General features: G+C 46.5%; 1 protein-coding gene across 1 annotated transcript in view; it reads right to left on the bottom strand.

Moving 5' to 3' along the window:
- The window catches only part of PHF12 (PHD finger protein 12), a 689,998-nt gene that overhangs the window by 88,797 nt on the left and 582,992 nt on the right, over positions 1-18,209 (bottom strand). The window contains exons 10-11 of the mRNA XM_069615300.1: positions 14,615-14,734; positions 14,011-14,154 (exon numbers count right to left, since the gene is read on the bottom strand). Of these exons, the coding sequence (XP_069471401.1) occupies positions 14,011-14,154; positions 14,615-14,734 (264 nt within the window). The remainder of the gene's footprint in view (positions 1-14,010; positions 14,155-14,614; positions 14,735-18,209) is intronic.

Raw genomic sequence — 18,209 nt, 5'->3', positions numbered from 1 at the left:
ACAGCACAGCGCTCCGCGCATCAATAACTCACTGTGGTATTCGTCAACCGGCGTGGAAACTCCGAAAATCGCAATCATCCCTGTGAAAACAAAAATACATTGTTAGGGAACAGCGTAGTGGAGCAAAGACGCTAAGAAGACAGAAAACAAAGGGAAAGGAAGAGACAGAAAAAGACTGAAAAGACATTATAACTCACCTGGAACACAGCAAGCAGAGTCGGAGTCACAGCTGGTCTGGACCAGACATAAGGGCATACGGACCAGTGAAGCAACTAGGTCCATGGAACGCCCACATCGACCACACGCCCCTGCAGAGATACGCAGGACGGAGAGTTCAACGCACAAAAACCTAAGGTGAGCAATAACCCCAAGGGAGAGGATTTGGACCAGAGGGAGGTGGGAGTCCACCCATCACAGAACCAGTATCCTAACCCTCCATTCTCCTGTTACAGGCGCTACGCAAGGTCTGGCACGTAACCAAGCAGAGAGGGGTCCGAGATAGCGATTAGACATCCATCCAGTATCATGTGGCGCCTCCGTGGAACCAAGTGAGTTTAACACCTGCATACAAGAAAATATAATGGCCATTTGAATGAGGTTTCTGAAAATGCAGACCAGATAAATGGCAAAGATGAATGGTGATGTCACACAGAATCGAGCTGACGTCTGTAGAAGAGATGCAGAGACTAGAGAATGCAGATTTTCTATAAGGTATCAAGAAAGTATCAAGGATAAGTGACATCTTGAGATGAAGGTGAAAAAGCTTATGCCATAGAACCAGATGAAGATATTAAGCTAGTTTATACGTGTACAGATGCAAAAGAAATGCAAGCAGATGAAGTAATCTTGAGGCTAGCTTCATAGTAAATAGATGGCAGCAATCGGCAAGATATTTATATGCATATGGACAAGTAAAAGAGGGATGTTGCCACTACGAATTATAAGCAGTGCTGGACATTAGCAAGAAGACCTCATTTCAGTGTGTCGTAGTTAAAAAGCAAATTGAATTACAAAATGAATCTCTGCAGAAGGAGTTGGATGAGCCAAAGTAGCAAAGGTCTTATCAAACCGGAGTGAACTGACATTGGATACAATTTGTGTGAAAGAACAAACTCCTGTTCAGAAGCCTTGATCAAAACCAAAGACGTCAGAGGACTATTGGAAAATAGTATTTTAATACACTAAAAGGCTCGATTCCATGGTCTCCAGTCACATGGAGGAATGAAGTTGGAAGAGCGAGGTGGTCACACCTACGCACAAGGAAAGAGTATGCCCACACACACCTTAAAATTTCTCAGAGCACAGTAAAAATTCAAGGCCAGGCTTCAAAGCCCCAATTGACACTGGACCATTGAGGCGATGATGGATTGATTTGCTAATTGGGGGGAAGCTAGTGTTAAGACGAGCTCACCCGCACATGGATGTTCAGTCTGCAAGCTGCTAGACATGTGGAAAAGTACTGACGGGGGTTAGAAGCCAACCAATTGTAGAGGACAGAGTAATTAAGGGTCCTATAGTTTGTGTGGCCAATAGGACTTTGTGCATTTAGTGACGTTCATAGTGGCCATTTTAAGGGGAGGGCTTAGTTGCCCTACCTGATGTTAAGTAGCCTATCACTTTCCTTCACTGTTCTATACTGATATGGAACTTCTACTTAGATATTCACTTAGAGCCCATCACTTCCCTCAATAGGTTTTTGTAGTTTGCCACAGAGGATGACATTGGTAATGACACAGGTCAACACGCCACTGATGACGATTTTGCTTAATATAACCTCCGTTTTTTCTAAGATTCGTTGAGTAAGAGGCTCTAGCGAGTGCTGATGTTCATTGTACTCCCTGTTTTAGATAATTGACATCAAAACAGATTTCCTTTTGCCAAAAGACCCGAGTCATTTTGATTGATGTACAAATAAAATCTGCATCCCCATCCATCTCAAGGGTAATTGCTACTCATCAAAGGGGTTGGATATCCAAGTCACACTGGATGATAGTGGCGGTGTTGGTTTCTGCCAGCGGATAGGAGAGCGCTCTTACCAACCAGTCTAGATACGGGTAGACGTGAACGCACGAATGGAAGGGCCTTGAACTGATAATGTGCTAGTGCCACCAAGAAGCATAGGTTGCGCTGGTGTGAGAGGCTAATAGGGATGTGAAAGGTGGTGTCCTCGAGGTCGAGGGATGCCAAGAAATCTTGTTGTAGCTTTGACAACGCCTGCTGTAGTGGGACGATGCAGAACATGTGTGCCTTGATGAACTTGTTGAGCACCCTCAGATCTAATATGGGCCGCCAACCACCACAACTTCTTGTGCAGTGACTTTCCTTACCAGGAAGTAGCAGGAGCAGACTCTTGTCCCCAGTTAGTCCATGTGAATCTTTTCCACTGTGCCCTTTTGCTGCATAGCTCGTACTTCTTAAAGCAAGAGGTGTCCTAACTTCTCTTGTTTGTGTGAGGGAGGAATGTCCGGTGGATAGTCCACGAGCTCCAGCAAGTAGCCCTGCTGTAGGAGGGCCAGGTCCAATTTGTCAGTCGTGATGTGCGTCCATTCTTCAGCGAACCTTGACAGTCCTCCCCACTGGGGAGTGCAGAAGCAGGAGGACCTGGTCAAGTCTGTTTGCCGGACTGGCCGCTAGATTGGGAGGAGCCACGGCATCGCCGCAAACTCCTGTACAACTGGGACTTTCTGTACTGGTGAGTACAGGGTCTTGTAAGAGGGGCGTGGGGAGGGGGGGGGACTGGTGCGGTTATCCCACAAAGTCCTGCTTTAGTGCCCCTTTGCTGAAAGAAAGGACTGGGGCCTTTGTTGTAGTAAGCCCAAGGAGCAAGAGGTTTCCATGTCCGTTTTTATGGACTGTAATGCCTCATGCACCTTCTTCCCAAAAAGGGTATATCCAAGATGCTGCCCTAGACATCGTGGTCGAAAATCTGTGGCTTTCAGCTAACCTTGCCTGCGTAGGACTGCTCGATTCCCAAGCTGGTGATACTGATGCCAACTCGCCTTCATGTCCTCCAAGGCCTCCCGATTCTGGTCATCCAGCAAGGGACCCAACTTGTACCACAGCTCGCGATCTTAACGTGCGAGTATGGCCATTGCATTAGCCCTCCTGATAGTCATGGCTTCAGTGGTAACCATCTTACCGAAGGCATCAAGGCGTTTGCCATCCTTGTCTGGGGTACAGAGCAGGACGATGGATTAGCCAACCTCTTTCTGGCAGCCGCAGATACAATGTAGTCTTGTGTGGGTCGAGTCTGGAGGCAGAGCTCTCTGGGGGGCTCTGTACTTTTTGTCGAACCGGTCTTTCCTAGACGGGGCGCCGCCGGATGCACCAAGGTGATCAAACCATCCTCCCAGACGTCTTCAAACAGCGTGATGGGCACAACAGATTTCCTCTGCACTGGTACAGCTTACTCTCCTTTCGCTGCTCCGCCGATGCAAGGCCAAACATAGTGGCCGCCCTGGACACGAGTGTGTGTAAGGCCAATACTTTATCAGGGGCTGAGTCCCTGAGTGTAATGTCATCTGGTTCACCATCAGCTGTGATTAAATTGTCAAATTTATCAGTGTGGCTCGAGTGTGTGGAGACCACGTTGTCGGGGTCTGTGTCTGTCACAGTATCCGAAAGCCTCAGCGGCACTGAATGGTGCTTACCCCTTCTGAGAGGACAAGGGATGTCATCCATTTCCCTGGAAGGCCCGGGGACATCTGTGCAAGGTCCGCAGGCAGCTGTTGCAAGGTTGCCACCAGTGTGGTTAAAGTAGATAAAATGTCCAGTGAACGGTCTCTTTGTGGAGGCAGCAATGGCTCTGGTATACTGATGGCTTGAGCTGAATGCAGAGGGGGTAAAGGTGGTACCCTGATCAGGATTGCCTCACCCTTCAGTGAAACTCTGGGAGGCTACGTCCTGCGCGCTGGCAACAACAGCGGTGACATGATGGCCTCCTCTGCTTACTCCACATCGTCTGATTGGGAGAGAGACTGCTCTGACACAACAATACCACCCGGCAGCAAGGCCATCCCAAGGTTCGGGAATGATACCGGCGGACAGGCCGGTGATGCAGACACACTGCTGGTGTGGGTTTTGGAGACGCCAGTGACAAAGGCAATAATGGGAAGGAACCACTTTTGGGTGTCGACGAGGGTATATCAGCCGTGGACGTAGATGCAGTCTACGAGATCCTTGTGGCCACTGATGTTTTTGTCAATGACGAGGTGGTCGTTGACAGCTATGGCGAGGTAGTCGTGGGCATCAACTGTCTTGGGAGAAAACTACCTGGGAGGGAGGCATGGTCGTCGGCGATGATGGCCTTGTAGCCGATTTCGACAAACTAATTTGACATTGAAGGTGAAGAGTGGGCACCAGATTTTGACGTGGACTAAGACGATGTCGCCTCCCTGGGGCGATGGAAAGGGCCTTGGCTCTCCACCCCTGTCGACACGCCTTGGACACTGATCTTTGGTGAAGACCGGTCCTTGTGTGAGGATCTGGGCTTGTCGGCGGAGGTGGCTTTATGCTTCTTCTTGCTGGTGGCCTCGACTTCATGCGACGTAGACCTCTTACTAGAGGTGATTCGCTGGGCTATCCTATCCTGCCTAACGAGGCATGACTATTTCAAAGGGGAGCCTGAGGCCCCGCAGATGTCCTCTAGCCACGCGACGAGACAAAGGTGACAATCCCTCAGCGTCTTGTTGCAGAACGACTAAGATTTCACAGTCCTGGATGACATAGGCTGTCGTGGTGATCCTCCACGTAGACATTCTTCAGTCCACAGCGGGCACAGGTATTGAATAGGCTCTTCCTCATGGATTCCCACAAGAGTTAGGCCCAACCGCGCAGATGAAACTTTGTTGAAGATTACCAGTGGTGGGAACGGTCTACAGAGCTAGCATTGACGCAGCCAACGCCGGTCGTAGAGTAGATGTCGGAAAAAAATATATATTTGTGGAAAAGATGTTTGAATCCAAAATTATTCGTAAAAACATTGAAGACTATTTTTGAGGACTCCCTACACAAACATGCGTTAAAAAATCTGAACATGGCCGGCAGGGCAGGAGTTAAGGGAAGTGTTCCTATTGGCTGTGAGCAGCATGACCCAAAATGACTATGATGGAGCAAAAAAGTGACTGAAAGTTTTAGTTTAAAGTGTTACCGGGGGTTCCCAGTATGGCGGGGAATAGTCACAGCATGTGATTCTTTGAAAGATCCAATGCTGGAGAAATCAAGTTGCACCCTCAAGGGTTTAATATTTTTTAATTTGCTTTTGTTGCCAAAGCTGGGATTCGAATACACATTGTCAGGACGACGGACAGGAGACTTACTCACTAAACCACTTTAACATATGGTCAGGATACAAAATATTTGTTGGGTTTTGTACTCTGCAGAAAATAAATAATTGAAGTAAGTTTTGTAGTTTAAGGTGTGCACCTTTTATACTTTGCTTGCAACATTCTAGGAAAGTTATTTTCCAGGTGCCAATTACTCTCCTGAAATGGAAAGCTTTATGGAAGGGTGTGGGGGCTTAGAAAAATCTCCCACGTTCGACAACACCATCCCCCAAAGCCTCCCGTACCCCCTACGGGGATCCCACAGTTTATTTCCATTCCCAGAACTGAATGACCGGTAGATGTGAACCGCCTTGCCAGCGGCAAAAAAGCAGCATCTGAGCCCGTCCCCAAGGCAAATAGATACAATTATACTACCATGTATATTAGAAGAGCAATATCAGTTGTCTGCCAACATCCCAGCAACAGCTTAACTTCTTAGAAACTTTGTTTTTTTTTGTTATCTGCATAAATCATAGCTGTCCCACCTAGCAGTGAACTCAAAATGAATGGCAGTTTGATAGCTACCTTGAAAATTTCATTTTTGCCTCTTCAGAAAATAGTCTATTATGCCCCCACTGCCCCATTTTCTGGATGTCATGATTTGCCTTCTCAATTAAATTTTTTGTTGCATCTTTCAGGGTTACCGGTGTGAACTCAATTCCTGCCCCGTTGCTTAAAATCCTCCAAAAATCTTGCTCTACCCTTCTCCCGTCTGAAGACTCTTCTAGATGGACCTCCAACCAAGTCTTCCTAAATTTCACTTCTGACTGCAGCCCTACCGACCAGCAAGGATCAGCAGTTTGTGAAGTTTATTGGAAGATGTGGTTGTGGCAAACATGGTTGCACTGCTTACTGTCGACTGAACAGATATCCATTTTGAGAAATTTTAATATACCCCCCCCCCACTTTCAAAACATGATACTCAGAAAGGTTTTAAATTAGTTGGGATAAACGCTTTAATATAGGATAGTTTTGTAGCTTTCTAAAACATGAATTTCAATTGTGCTACCGGTTTGTAAACTTTCCAAGTCTGCAATGAATCCACTCAATACTGTTGAATCGAAGAACAAGTTACTTACCCCTGGTAACATTCTTTCGACTGGATGTTCCTCCCACGTATTCCTCATCTTTTGACACGTTATCCAGCTTTAGCTGCGTCGGAAAAAGATTTTCGGCAGAGTGCGCTGTGCGTCGACTATGTCCCAGAAGGCCTCCGTCGAAGGATGTCATCTTAGGCTTATATAGCACGCACAGCGCCCGTTGGCTTCAGTTCTGTTCCCCTTTAACAGCGGAAATATCCGCAAAACACGAGAATGACCGCACTCAGCCTTGACGGAACGGAAGCTGTAATAGCACAGGAAATTCTACGGAGGGGTAGGTTGGGAGGGCGATTGGGATTACGTGGGAGGAACATCCAGTCGCAAGAACGTTACCAGGGGTGAGTAATTTGTTCTTCGAATGGATTGTGTCCTCCCATATAGTCCTCATCTTTTGACAGACTCCCAAGGCACCATTTGATTTGGAGGAGTGATTAGAATTAGACTCTATATAGGTTTTCATGAACCGAGTGCAGGATTGCTTTACCAAAGCTACCATCCTGACCGAGGGAAGATTCCAGGCAATAATGCTTTGTGAATGTGCGAATAGTGGACCACGTTGCTGCTTCACAAATGTTTTTAATCGGTACACCCCTTTCCAGGGCTGTAGAGGTAGCCATGCTGCTGGTGGAATGGGCCCTTAAACCTTCTGGAGGCTCCTTTCCTGCCAACCTATAACATTCTGAAATGGCCAGAATTATCCATCTGGTAAGATCTGCTTAGAAACAGCCTGACCCAGTGTATGACCTGTGTATCCAATGAAGAGTTGGTTATCAATACGTAGTTTTGACATACAAGATATATAAAAGCTTAAAGGTCTACGAGAGTCCAACCTATGTAGTCTTTCCTCCTCCTTGCCAGGAATGAGGTGGGGGATAGAAATAAGGTAGAACAATTTTCTGCCCTATATGGAAATCATTAGATACAATTGAACAGGTCGTAAAAACCCTCCCCTTATAGCTAATTTTCAGTACCCAGATAGCGTAAACATCTGGTCTCACTCCTTAAGTTGTGATAATTTTCATTTAGATTTTAAACACCTATACATATTTGCTAGTAAGTACAACACAACACCCGTTTTTACACATACAGCAATACAATTTGTAAAAAATATATCAGCAAGTTAAATTCCTTGCAATACAGTAAACAATATCAACACAATACATATTCTACTGTTGAGATCAAGCCCGACAGGGGTCATATTACATTAAAAAGTGCAGTGGATACATATAACAGCTGTGAACAGTTGAACAGTTGTAACACTGTAGTTAAAGAGTTAGCATCTACACCACAGTGTTTCAGCCTTTTGTAGCGGCTAGAATATAGCCATGTTCTTGTATGGGTCTTTGCCAGGACAGGTTAGACTGACGTATGGGCGTTCGGTGGATGCTGTGGAAAATGAATGGAGCATAGTGAGAGGTTGGCGCTATGTGACATTATTTAAATAATTGTGTTCATTAAATCACCATGCAGTAAATGCACAAAAGAGAGTGGGGGGGTGAGGGGGGGGGAGTCAGGGGGGGCATATCTGCAATAGAAGTACGAGGCCTGATGGCGCATCACGTGTTATTTTCCACAGCATCCACTGAACACCCAGATGTCACAGTCTAACCTGTCCTGACGAAGGCCCATGCAAGAACTTGGCTATATTCTAGCCGCTACAAAAGGCCGAAACACTGTGGTGTAGACACTAACTCTTTAACTACAGTGTTACAACTGTTCCACTGTTCACAAATGTTATTATATGAATCCACTGCACTTTTTCATGTAATATGACCCTTGTCGGGCTTGTTCTCGACATTAGAATATGTATTGTGTTGATCTTGTATACTGTATTGCAAGGAATTTAACTTGCTGATATATTGTTTGCAATTTGTATTGCTGTACGTGTAAGTAAAAACTGGTGTTGTGTGTAACTAACTAGCAAATCTGTATGTGTTTGAAATCTAAACAAAAATTATCACAACTAAGGAGTGAGACCAGATGTTATTTACGCTATCTGGGTACCAAAAATGAGCTATAGGGGCAGGTGTTTTTCTGACTGACCCGTTCTTTATCTGATGATAATATAGCCCTCCTGGGCAGAATAGGGTCAATACCAGGAGCCCTTAGTTTATTCTATATAGAAATCAAAAATGATTTTGGGGAAAAATGAAGGTTTGACCATTAGAACAACCCTATCCTTGTGGAAGATTGTAAAGTGTAGCTTGGACAAAAGTGCCTGAAACTCACTCACTCTACAGACTGATGTTAGAGCTACCAAAAGAATGGTTTTAAAGGTTAACAACCATAAAGGATATGAATGTAAAGGTTCAAAAGGTGCACACATAAGAAATGTTAATACCAGATTAAGGTCCCAAGTCGGAACCTGGAAAGGATATGAAGGGGGCGGGAGTGGGGGCGAGGTATTACGCAGTATCAGAGCCACATTGCCTCTCTGCATAGCGGTAGTGAGCCTACACCACCTCTCTAGTTGAGGTACTACATGGCCACTGTGTTGTCCGTCATTATGAGGACATTCTTTCCGCGTACACAGGGCAGCAAGGCCTTCAGAGCTAGTCCGATTGCCCTCAGCTCCACAAGATTGATATGTAGTTTGGACTCCGATGGAGACCAACGACTGCTGACTGTCAGATCATTGGTATGGGCTCCCACCCCGTGAGTGAGACATTCGTCAACTGTTCTCTCTGGCCATGGTTGACAAAAGGGTTCTCCCTTCAGAATATTGTCCTCACAGGCCCACCACAGAAGATCTTGTGCGACACTGCTAGGTCCGCCATCTTTCTTGAGAACTAGGACCATGGGTCTCGGGAGGATAGCCCAGGGGCAACGTGCTCGCCTTGGAAGCAAGACGACACAGCAACACATGTTCGATCCCTGGGTCTGAAACCTCTGGGTATTAAGCGCGTTATAAATAACCTATCATATCACTGAGTTCTTAGAGCCCATTGAAGGGATCTCATTCTCAGGCGGGCCTCGGGCACCAGAAAAATGCAGGATGCCATGAGGCCGAGCAACCTCAAAATATATAAGGCCAGTAGACTGTGGGCATTTTGAAACTTGGTAACCATCTGAAAAATGTCTTGAGCCCTCACCTCGGGTGGCGAGCTCTTTCCCAAGGGAGTATCCAGTAGAGCTCTGATGAACTGGAGTTTTTGAGAAGTTGTCATATGGGACTTCTTGTAATTGAGGGAGAAGCCCAGTCTGTGGAGTGTGTGGCAGGTGACGTTGAGATGATCCCGGATTTCTTCGGGAGAAGGTGCCCTGATCAGCCAATCGTCCAGGTAGGGGTAGACCTGAATCCCCCTCTCCCGAGACTCACTGCCACCATCGCCATCAGTTTGGTGAAAACCCTTAGGCGGCGAATAGCCCGAATGGCAGAACTCAAAATTGATAATGAGAACCGTCAACTGCAAACCTCAGGTATATTCTGTGCTTGTGATGGATTGGCACATGTAAATAAGCATCCTGAAGGTCCAATGCCACCAACCAATCCTGGAGTTGGGGGGCCTGAAGGATCTGAGAAAGTGTGACCATCTTGAACTTGTCCTTCCTGAGGAACTTGTTCAAGTATCTCAAGTCCAAGATGGGTCTCAGTCCTCTGTCATTCTTGGGTATTGAGGAATACCATCTCTTGTTCCTCTCTGCTACAGGGACTGGCTCTATAGCGCCTTTCTCTAGCAGGGTTAAAATCTCCTGCACAAGGAGCAGATCCAGAATCCTCAGAGTGGTTCCCCGGTGGATTGTTTTGAGGTTTCCTTATAAACTGTTCAACTAAATAACTACGCCTTACAACATGCATCTTTTCCTTATGACTGCCACCCTGTTCCACTGTAACCAAGGAACATATACCACTGTTGATTCTCTGTAATGCTGCCTAACTGTTGTACGACATAAGACTAAGAATCAAGTATTCTGTAACAAGCGCCACACTGCCTTGGGGCCAGAGGGCGCTATATAAATAAAAATAAATAAAAATAAAAAAGAAGGCAGTAACTGTGGGCTACGGTTTGTAGAGCCCAAGCATTCAAAGTAATGTCTCGCCATTCTTCTAGATACGGAGACAGCCTGCCCCCATCCGCCCCCGCACCCACCCCACTGGTGAACTGTGACTCAAGATCTCAGAGGTTTCGAGGCGGCTGATGCAGCGTCCAATGGTACTGAGGCTGCTGCTTGAGCTTGCTTTGCACCTCTTCCTCGTCCAGCACAAGGAAATAGTCTTTGGCCTCTCTGACCAGCCATTACTCCCGCCCTTCCAACTGAGGAGTAGTAGCGAAAAGATCTACCCCTCCAAGGTTATCCACTAGGACGAAAAGGCTGAGGTTGCCTGATAGCATAGCAGTGCATAAAGATTTGGCTGCTGCCTTCGAGGTCTGCAACTTCTCAAGACTCTCGTCAGCCTTGTTGCCAAAAAGGTCAGACCCGTCAAAGGGCATGTTGTGAAGTCTGGATTACAAGTCTGCTGCAAAACCCGATTACGCAACCATGCAAACCTGCGCATAATGGTGCTGGTAGCCACGGCTCTGCTGATGCTACCAGCAGAATCCAAACCTGACTGAATAGACTCACACATGGCCTCGTTGCCGTCTGCAACTATGGCTAAGAAGCAGTCTCTTTGAACCCCTTCAGGAATGTGTTCCGCCACCATGGAAACGCCGTCCCATAGAGTGAAAATAAACTTTGCGAGGACACAAATGGAGTTCGCTGATTTCAGAGCTATGTTCCCTGCAGAAAATCACTTCCTTGCCCATCCATCTACTTGTTTGTCGCCCCCATCAGGAGGGATGGTAGGGTATGCCACTTGTTCTGCTGTCACAGTAGATGCCTGCACCACCAGACTCTCCGTAATGGGGTGTTTTGACAGGTAGTCAGGGTCACTACTGGAAGGGCGGTACTTCTTGGTCAAATATTTACTAACAGCCGGATTGGTCTCCGGTGTCTCACAGTTCGTTGCCACCCGTTTCTGCAATGCAATGTGGAATGCTAAGATGCGATCTATCTGTGGACCTTTGTCTAGAATGTCAGTAAGGTCATCCTGCTCGTACAGTAATGGAGGCCTACTCCAACCCATGTAATCCACTACCTTTGACATGAGTTGCCTGTAGGATGCATTTGCATGATCCTTTGAGGCTGAGGAGTCCTGGAAAATAAAGTATCCCGAGCCAGAAAATCAAACAACTGCAACAGTTGGTAACATAATCAACCTAGAGTCCATGGAACAGAAGGACCCAAAAGCCAACCATACAGCAACATAGCTGGGTCACAGAAGATGGCGCTGTGACAGGGTGCCAGTCTGATTCCCTTCCTGTATCTGCAGAAAAAGCAGCACCCACGCAACCGGTTAAACAGTTCCCCACTATACCTCCAGTATTTGCGTGTTCCCGTGAGCTGGGGACATGTCCCATAGGGCCTTGCGCAGATACAAAACACGCATATTCACAAGTCCAAGACCAAGTGTGTTTTCACATAAAAGACACCCACCTTATGCCCTGGGGTTGCAGAGAGGCACGGACAGAAGGTGGGGATAAGCCGGCTACGTGGAGAAAGTTGGAAAACCTACTTCGGGACAATGGGCGGGAAAGGGAGGGGCTCGACAAGGAACAGCCGCAAGAATTGAAAACAATAGAGAATGAATAGGAAGGGCGGCGGGGTTGGTAAAGTGGCGGAGAATGATGAGAGTTTGTTCTCCATTTCTCGAAGGAATCAGCAGCGACGGACGCCAGAGAGTGGCAGAAAGGATACCGGTTTTCCCTGGGCATATTAGGAAGCTGAGACCTCGTGAGAGAAGAAAACCGTATACCCGAACCTCCGGAAAACCGGAGCAGAATATTGCCGGCCAGCTACGCTCTGTCACGTTTCCAGCAGCACATTAATACCATTCTTCCTTTTCGTTCTTTTGATGAGACCATAGGCAATTGTAAGAACCTGAATAAAGGAAGTTTTGTTTCACACCTATCCCGTGTCTCGTCTACTGTTTAACAAATCCCCAGCCTCTTGATTCCCAAATTCAAGTTTAGCAGAGGTATCCACCCAACTTGCAGTCTGCAGGTTACCATAGAGGTCCCTCATTCTGGACTCCTCCGCAATGAAACTCTGGTACATTGGGTGAACCATATTGTAGGCCAAATGGGGCCTCTTCATCAGACTGCACCTCTTCTTCATAGATTGAAGAAAGACTTGCAATAGTCTTTCCTAGGTAGTGGGACATATATTTTGTCAGGAATCATGGGTTTTGATAGTTATGGTTTCGACACTGGAGTAGTGGTCAAGGTTGTCTTGATCAGCGCAACAGATTTAACTGGGGCGCTCAGCGTCGATGGCGCAGCTGTCAATGATGGTGCAGCTGTCGATGGCGCAGCTGGCGTCTATGCCTTTGGCTTCAATGTTGAGGGTTTGGTAGGCGTCAAAGAGGGCCGCCGGCAAAGGCGTTGACGACCATGACTTGTGTTTGTGGCTCGACTGATCCTTCGATGTCTCATCGGATCGAGGCCTCAAGGGTTCACGATGCGGATCGGGCCTTCGTCCCAGGCTCAAGTGATTTAGATCAAGCCCTTTCCTTCCCGGCTTCTTGCGGTTGTAGCATGACTGAGGCTTTTGTTTTTGAAAATGTTGAGCATCTCAGCTCGGAAGGCTTCCCGCTCGGCCGGAGTTGATTTTTTGGTTGGACAAGCAACTCTTTCTGGGGAAGCGTCCGACAACAAAGCCGACCTACGGTGCCTTCTCTTCGATTTCTTCGAGGACTTAGAAGAGTGGTGTGAGCCACTCCTCGATCTTGACCGATTGGCCTTCTTCATCCAAGGAGAGTCGCCTCTCGGCTAGTCAGTCGGTTTCACGGTCCGGGTAGGTGATTTAGGGATTTAGCCTACCTTCAGCTGTCTCTTCTGTTCCCTCACAGCATTTCCAATCAGACTGGCACTTGGAGCAGTCGGCGGTGTCATGGTCTGCCCCGAGGAACCACAAGCATATCGGGTGGAGATTGGTCAGGGACATTTTCAACCCGCAATCCGGACCTTTTTGAAACCAGACTTTGGAGTCGTCGGTGTGGATGAAGACATCTTGAAATTAGCAAAGTCGTCACAAGAGTCAAGAAGAGCACCGTATTTCTTCTAAGCTATTGCAGAAAAACGGAACTGAAGCCAAAGGGCGGTGCGCGTGCTATATAAATCATTCTCGACGCCATTGACGCACAGCGCCTCTGCCAAAAATGTTTTGCTGAAGCTGGAAAACCGTGTCAAAAGAAGAATACGTGAAAGGACACAATCCATTCAAAATGAATACTTCAACAAGAAAACGGTCACTGGAGATGCCTGTTAAAAGACAAATGATTGTGCGCAAAGCATGCAGTTAGGGTAGGGGTGGTGAGGCACTGAAGCGAGACCGACAAAACCAGCACCTCTTGAAGACATGCAGTAATGGCAGAAAAAGGAACACCGAATTGAGCCCAATGAGTCATTAATGTGCTACCAAGCCAATGTTGGCACCCGCCGCCACCCCCCTACCCCGACCCATTTGGTTATACCAATAGAAATGGGTGGAGAGCGGAATGCTGCAGCATTTGTTAACTAAGTCATGTTCCCTAGGACACCCACCTTCTGGGTGCCCAACAACCGAGGGCAGTGGATGCGGGGAAACACCAATAGGTGCTGGTGAAGCTTTTGGCGTGAAGAGTTGTTCTATCCTCTGTAAGGCCAGGAACTTCACAAGTTTGTCATCTAGCAGGTTGATCTCGATCTCTATGTAAAGAAAAACAAAAGCTCAGAAAAGAATACCAGGCAGCTGTTAAAGTACAAGGATTTCCATTCAACCACATTCGCCCTGCCCATTCCCAAAATGTCTCTATAAATGCAGTATGAGTAACTCTGAACATGCAAGATACAAGAATGCTCAAGTGTGTATGCAAGCCAGAAGCCTAAAGTGCACACTGTATGTCTCAGAGGATCCAAACCGCATGGGTGGGAAACAGACTTGAGAATGTTCCTTCTTGTGCAAGACAGATTGTCTATTGCACTACATGTTAAGGAACAGCAGCTGGAAGTAAACTCATTTTTACACCACATAAATTCATTGCTAAGTTGTTGAAGTTCAAAATGCATGTTATGGCATGTAGTAGAAAATTCTGATCAGGACTTATCTTATTAACTTTGTTCGGTAAGGTAGAAACAAAGGTCTCTAAAGGCCATTTAGCAGACTCACCGCCGCTGCCATCCATGTACGATCTCAGGGAGTTTGTGAGGTCCACCATGGATGCAGAGTTTGATGTGAAAGGACTACTTAAAGCACCTCCAAGTAACGTGCTGGGACTGATCTTACCTTCTATAAGAAATAAAGGAAAAAGAAATGTCAGGTCAGATTAGTACTATATTTTTCTCACACACACCAATCTGTAGGTCAGGACTATGGAAGTCTCCAGCAGTGTTAAACAGTCATGTTTGCCGCCCATTAAACCCACACAGGTCAATCTTGATTCAGAAAAAAACTATATTGCCATTTCTCCTTCAGAGGAAAAAGCAAATAAAAAAACTTTACACCTACTATTTTGTATAGTGCATCCTGGGTAGAGGGAAAGAGTCTACAGGAGCTACTTCGTAGGCAGTAAGATGGATGCAAAATACATGATCTGTTCTGTAGCATGGAGCAGTTTCACCTGCTCCATGCAGGGGGTCGAGAATGGTATTTTAATCAGTGGCCCTGCAGCTGTGCATCTTGTGGTATAGAAACTCAAGTAAGGATAGCACTGAGCGCTAGTTTACACACTAGACTGGCTTTGGCAAGATCAGGTTTGCGATCACAAGCTCTCAGTTAACGTCAAAGACAGGAGTGCCAAGATGCCACATTGCAGCAGTTTAGCCTAACGTGTAAAAAAAAAAAAAAAACAAAGTATAAACATTGAAGTAAACTCTACATTAAAATATATTTCTATAAAAAATATTTGTTTTGTGTTTGTTCTTCGTTACGCCCCGTTGCCCCCACATTTTTCCAATTTCTTCCCTAATGGAAACAAACAATTCAAAAATATTTCCTCAGTTTTTCACAATTTCTCTTTTGAAGCCTGTACATCAATTTAAATCTTTGACTGGAGATGGAATGAAGGTTGTTGGGGAGATTATTGCACAACTCTCTGGTGAGGGCTTTGTAGTCCCCTACCCTGAAGGTAGAACAGAGTGTCACACAAAAAGGAAATGCCATACTCTTCAATGGTAAGGCTAGCAAAGGAGTCAGGCTTAGCTTCTGGAGGCCTAGCGGGTAGGTAAAAGTAATGCCATAGACACCACAAAAGAATACGCCACACTGGTGTACTGAGAAAGACACACTTTTTGTCTAAGGTCACATATTTATGATGGGAAAAGTAAACACTCTGGTTAACAGGTTGCAAAATGTGCACTTGGCACTGCCCAGTGATATTTGACATTTAAAAAGTAAGAAATGGTGTGGTGTGTGGGATTAATACAATTACTGCGCCCCCAGAACTGCAACTGCAGAAAAGGACACATTTATATTTCAACCCCCTTCACACCACATATGTGGGAGGGAGTATGGTATATATAACAAGTAGGGGGAGGTGCGGGGTCTCCCCCCCATATATATGTGGTGTAAAAGGGGGTTGAAATAAAAACAAAGTCGTCATTTTCGAGGTCTGATACATTACTCACTCTAATTGTATTTCTGATGCTTGTTTCTGCTTAGATTCACATGCTGTGCATAGGCCGACATCTAGTGGAAGCTGCGGAGTATTACAGTTGTTGTTTTCGAACTCGAAAAGGGACGTCGACAGGGCGTGCCAGTAATACTATCCCTAGTGTGACGTCCACTGTACCCATGATGCCTCACGCGTCGAGGACCTTCAGATGGTTATTTTTCTGACATGAGGTAGCATGAGGTGTAGCGCGAGTACAGTTGTATCCAAGCAGATACGTATCAGACAAGCTCATAAGCATCCATGCGTCTTCTCTCCGAGGGGAGGAAGGGTGGGTTGCATGTGAATCTAAGCAGATACAAGCATCAGAAATACGATTACGGTGAGTACGGCTTGTGGAATCTGCTTAGATCACATGCTGTGCATAGATTAATGAGCAGTGGAAGGAGGAGGTGGGATGTGAGAAGGTTCAAGAGCGAATAAATGTCTTAGAACCGCTTGTCCCACCCATGTAACTGTCTTGGAGTGAGTGTCAATGCAGTAGTGCCGAGTGAAAGTATGTATTGAGCTCCATGTAGCTGCTTTGCAAATACTGTCTAAGGGGACATTTGCAATGAAAGCCCGAGTGGCTCCAGTACCTCTTGTGGAGTGGGCCCTTGGCATAAAAGGCAGTGTTTTATCAGATAGGGAAAAGCACAGTTGGATACATCCGACTATCCACCTAGAGATGGCATTTTTAGAGAGGCTGTCTCCTTCTCTGCCTGGCGCTATGGAGACAAACAGTTGATCTGTCTTTCTTAGCGGTCTGGTTTTGTCTACGTAGTAGAGGACCGCTCTCCTCACATCTAGTGTGTGCAGTTTTACCTCAGCAGAGCTTTTGGGTTCCTGGAAGAAAGCCGGTAGCTCAATAGACTGGTTTACATGGAATTTGGAGATGAATTTAGGTGAGAACATAGGTTGAGTGCGTAAAACCAGTTTGTCCTTGTGTATAGTAAAGAAAGGATCCTGCACTGAGAGCTTGGATTTCACTGACCCTTCTAATGGAAGTGATGGCTACTAAGAAGGCAGTTTTATAAGTCAGGTGTTTGAGACTAGACTTGTGCATAGGCTCGAAAGGGGGTCCCATGAGCTTAGCGAGTACCACGTTAAGGTCCCAACCTGGCAGTGGGTTAGAGTATGGAGGGTGGAGTCTCTTTACCCCTTCCACAAATGCTTTGATGACTGGTACCTTCCACCATGAGACCTTGTTATGGGAAGTGGTGTAGGCTGACAAAGCCACAAGGTGGACTTTTAGGGAGTTGAACACTAACCCTGCGTCTAGTAAGTGGAACATATAGGTTAGAATGTTAGATGGAGTACAATCAATGGGTCATGATTTGCTTATTCTGGCACCAAGTTACGAATTGTTTCCATTTATCATAGTAACGGTGCCTAGTGTTTGGTTTTATTGATTCCTTCAAGATATCTATACATCTGTGGTAGATTGAGATGTCCGAACTCTGACTTCAGGAGCCATGCTGCCAAGTTCATAGAGTGCGGCTGTGGGTGCACTGTTAGTCCTCAGTGCTGGGTGAGTAGGTTGTATTGACACGAGACTTTGATGGGATTGCACATTGCCAGTCTGCGCAGATGTGGATACCACGGTTGCTTTGCCCACATAGGAGCAACAAGGATCAGCGTCATCGGTTCCTTGTGTAGCTTGTTCACCACCTTCCTCATGAGAGGAGTCGGGGGTGCGGGGGGCAGGGGGAGCATAAGCAAACTTCCCTGACCAGTTCATCCATAGGGCGTTCCCCTTGGATGCGAAGTCTGTCGCTAGACTGGGCATCACTCAGTTTCAGGACCTGTTCCCACTGGGGAAATTAATCTCAGTCGATGAATTTAAGGGGAGGGGAGGCAGTTCTGCACTAAATTTGTTCCTGTGTTTCCAGCTGAGGGACACCCTCAAGAAGCGGTGTGCTACATTCCTGGGCCCACCGGCAGTGGCCCTGATACTCCATAGAGTAATTACAGCAGAGGGGGAGGCTGGTATCTAGGTTATATATACAAAGATAATGGATGCCAGGGTGGGATGGGTAGATATGGCACGTGCAAAGTGGGAACGGTCACCTGGTCAGCCAATGACAGAAGAAATATGGCAGTACCTTAGGAAGG

The sequence above is a fragment of the Ambystoma mexicanum genome, chromosome 9 (assembly GCF_040938575.1).
Source record: "Ambystoma mexicanum isolate Mex_15411 chromosome 9, UKY_AmexF1_1, whole genome shotgun sequence".
NCBI classification, from domain to species: Eukaryota; Metazoa; Chordata; class Amphibia; order Caudata; family Ambystomatidae; genus Ambystoma; species Ambystoma mexicanum.
The sequence above is the reverse complement of the archived record's forward strand: the minus strand, read 5'-3'. Positions and strand labels throughout refer to the sequence as shown.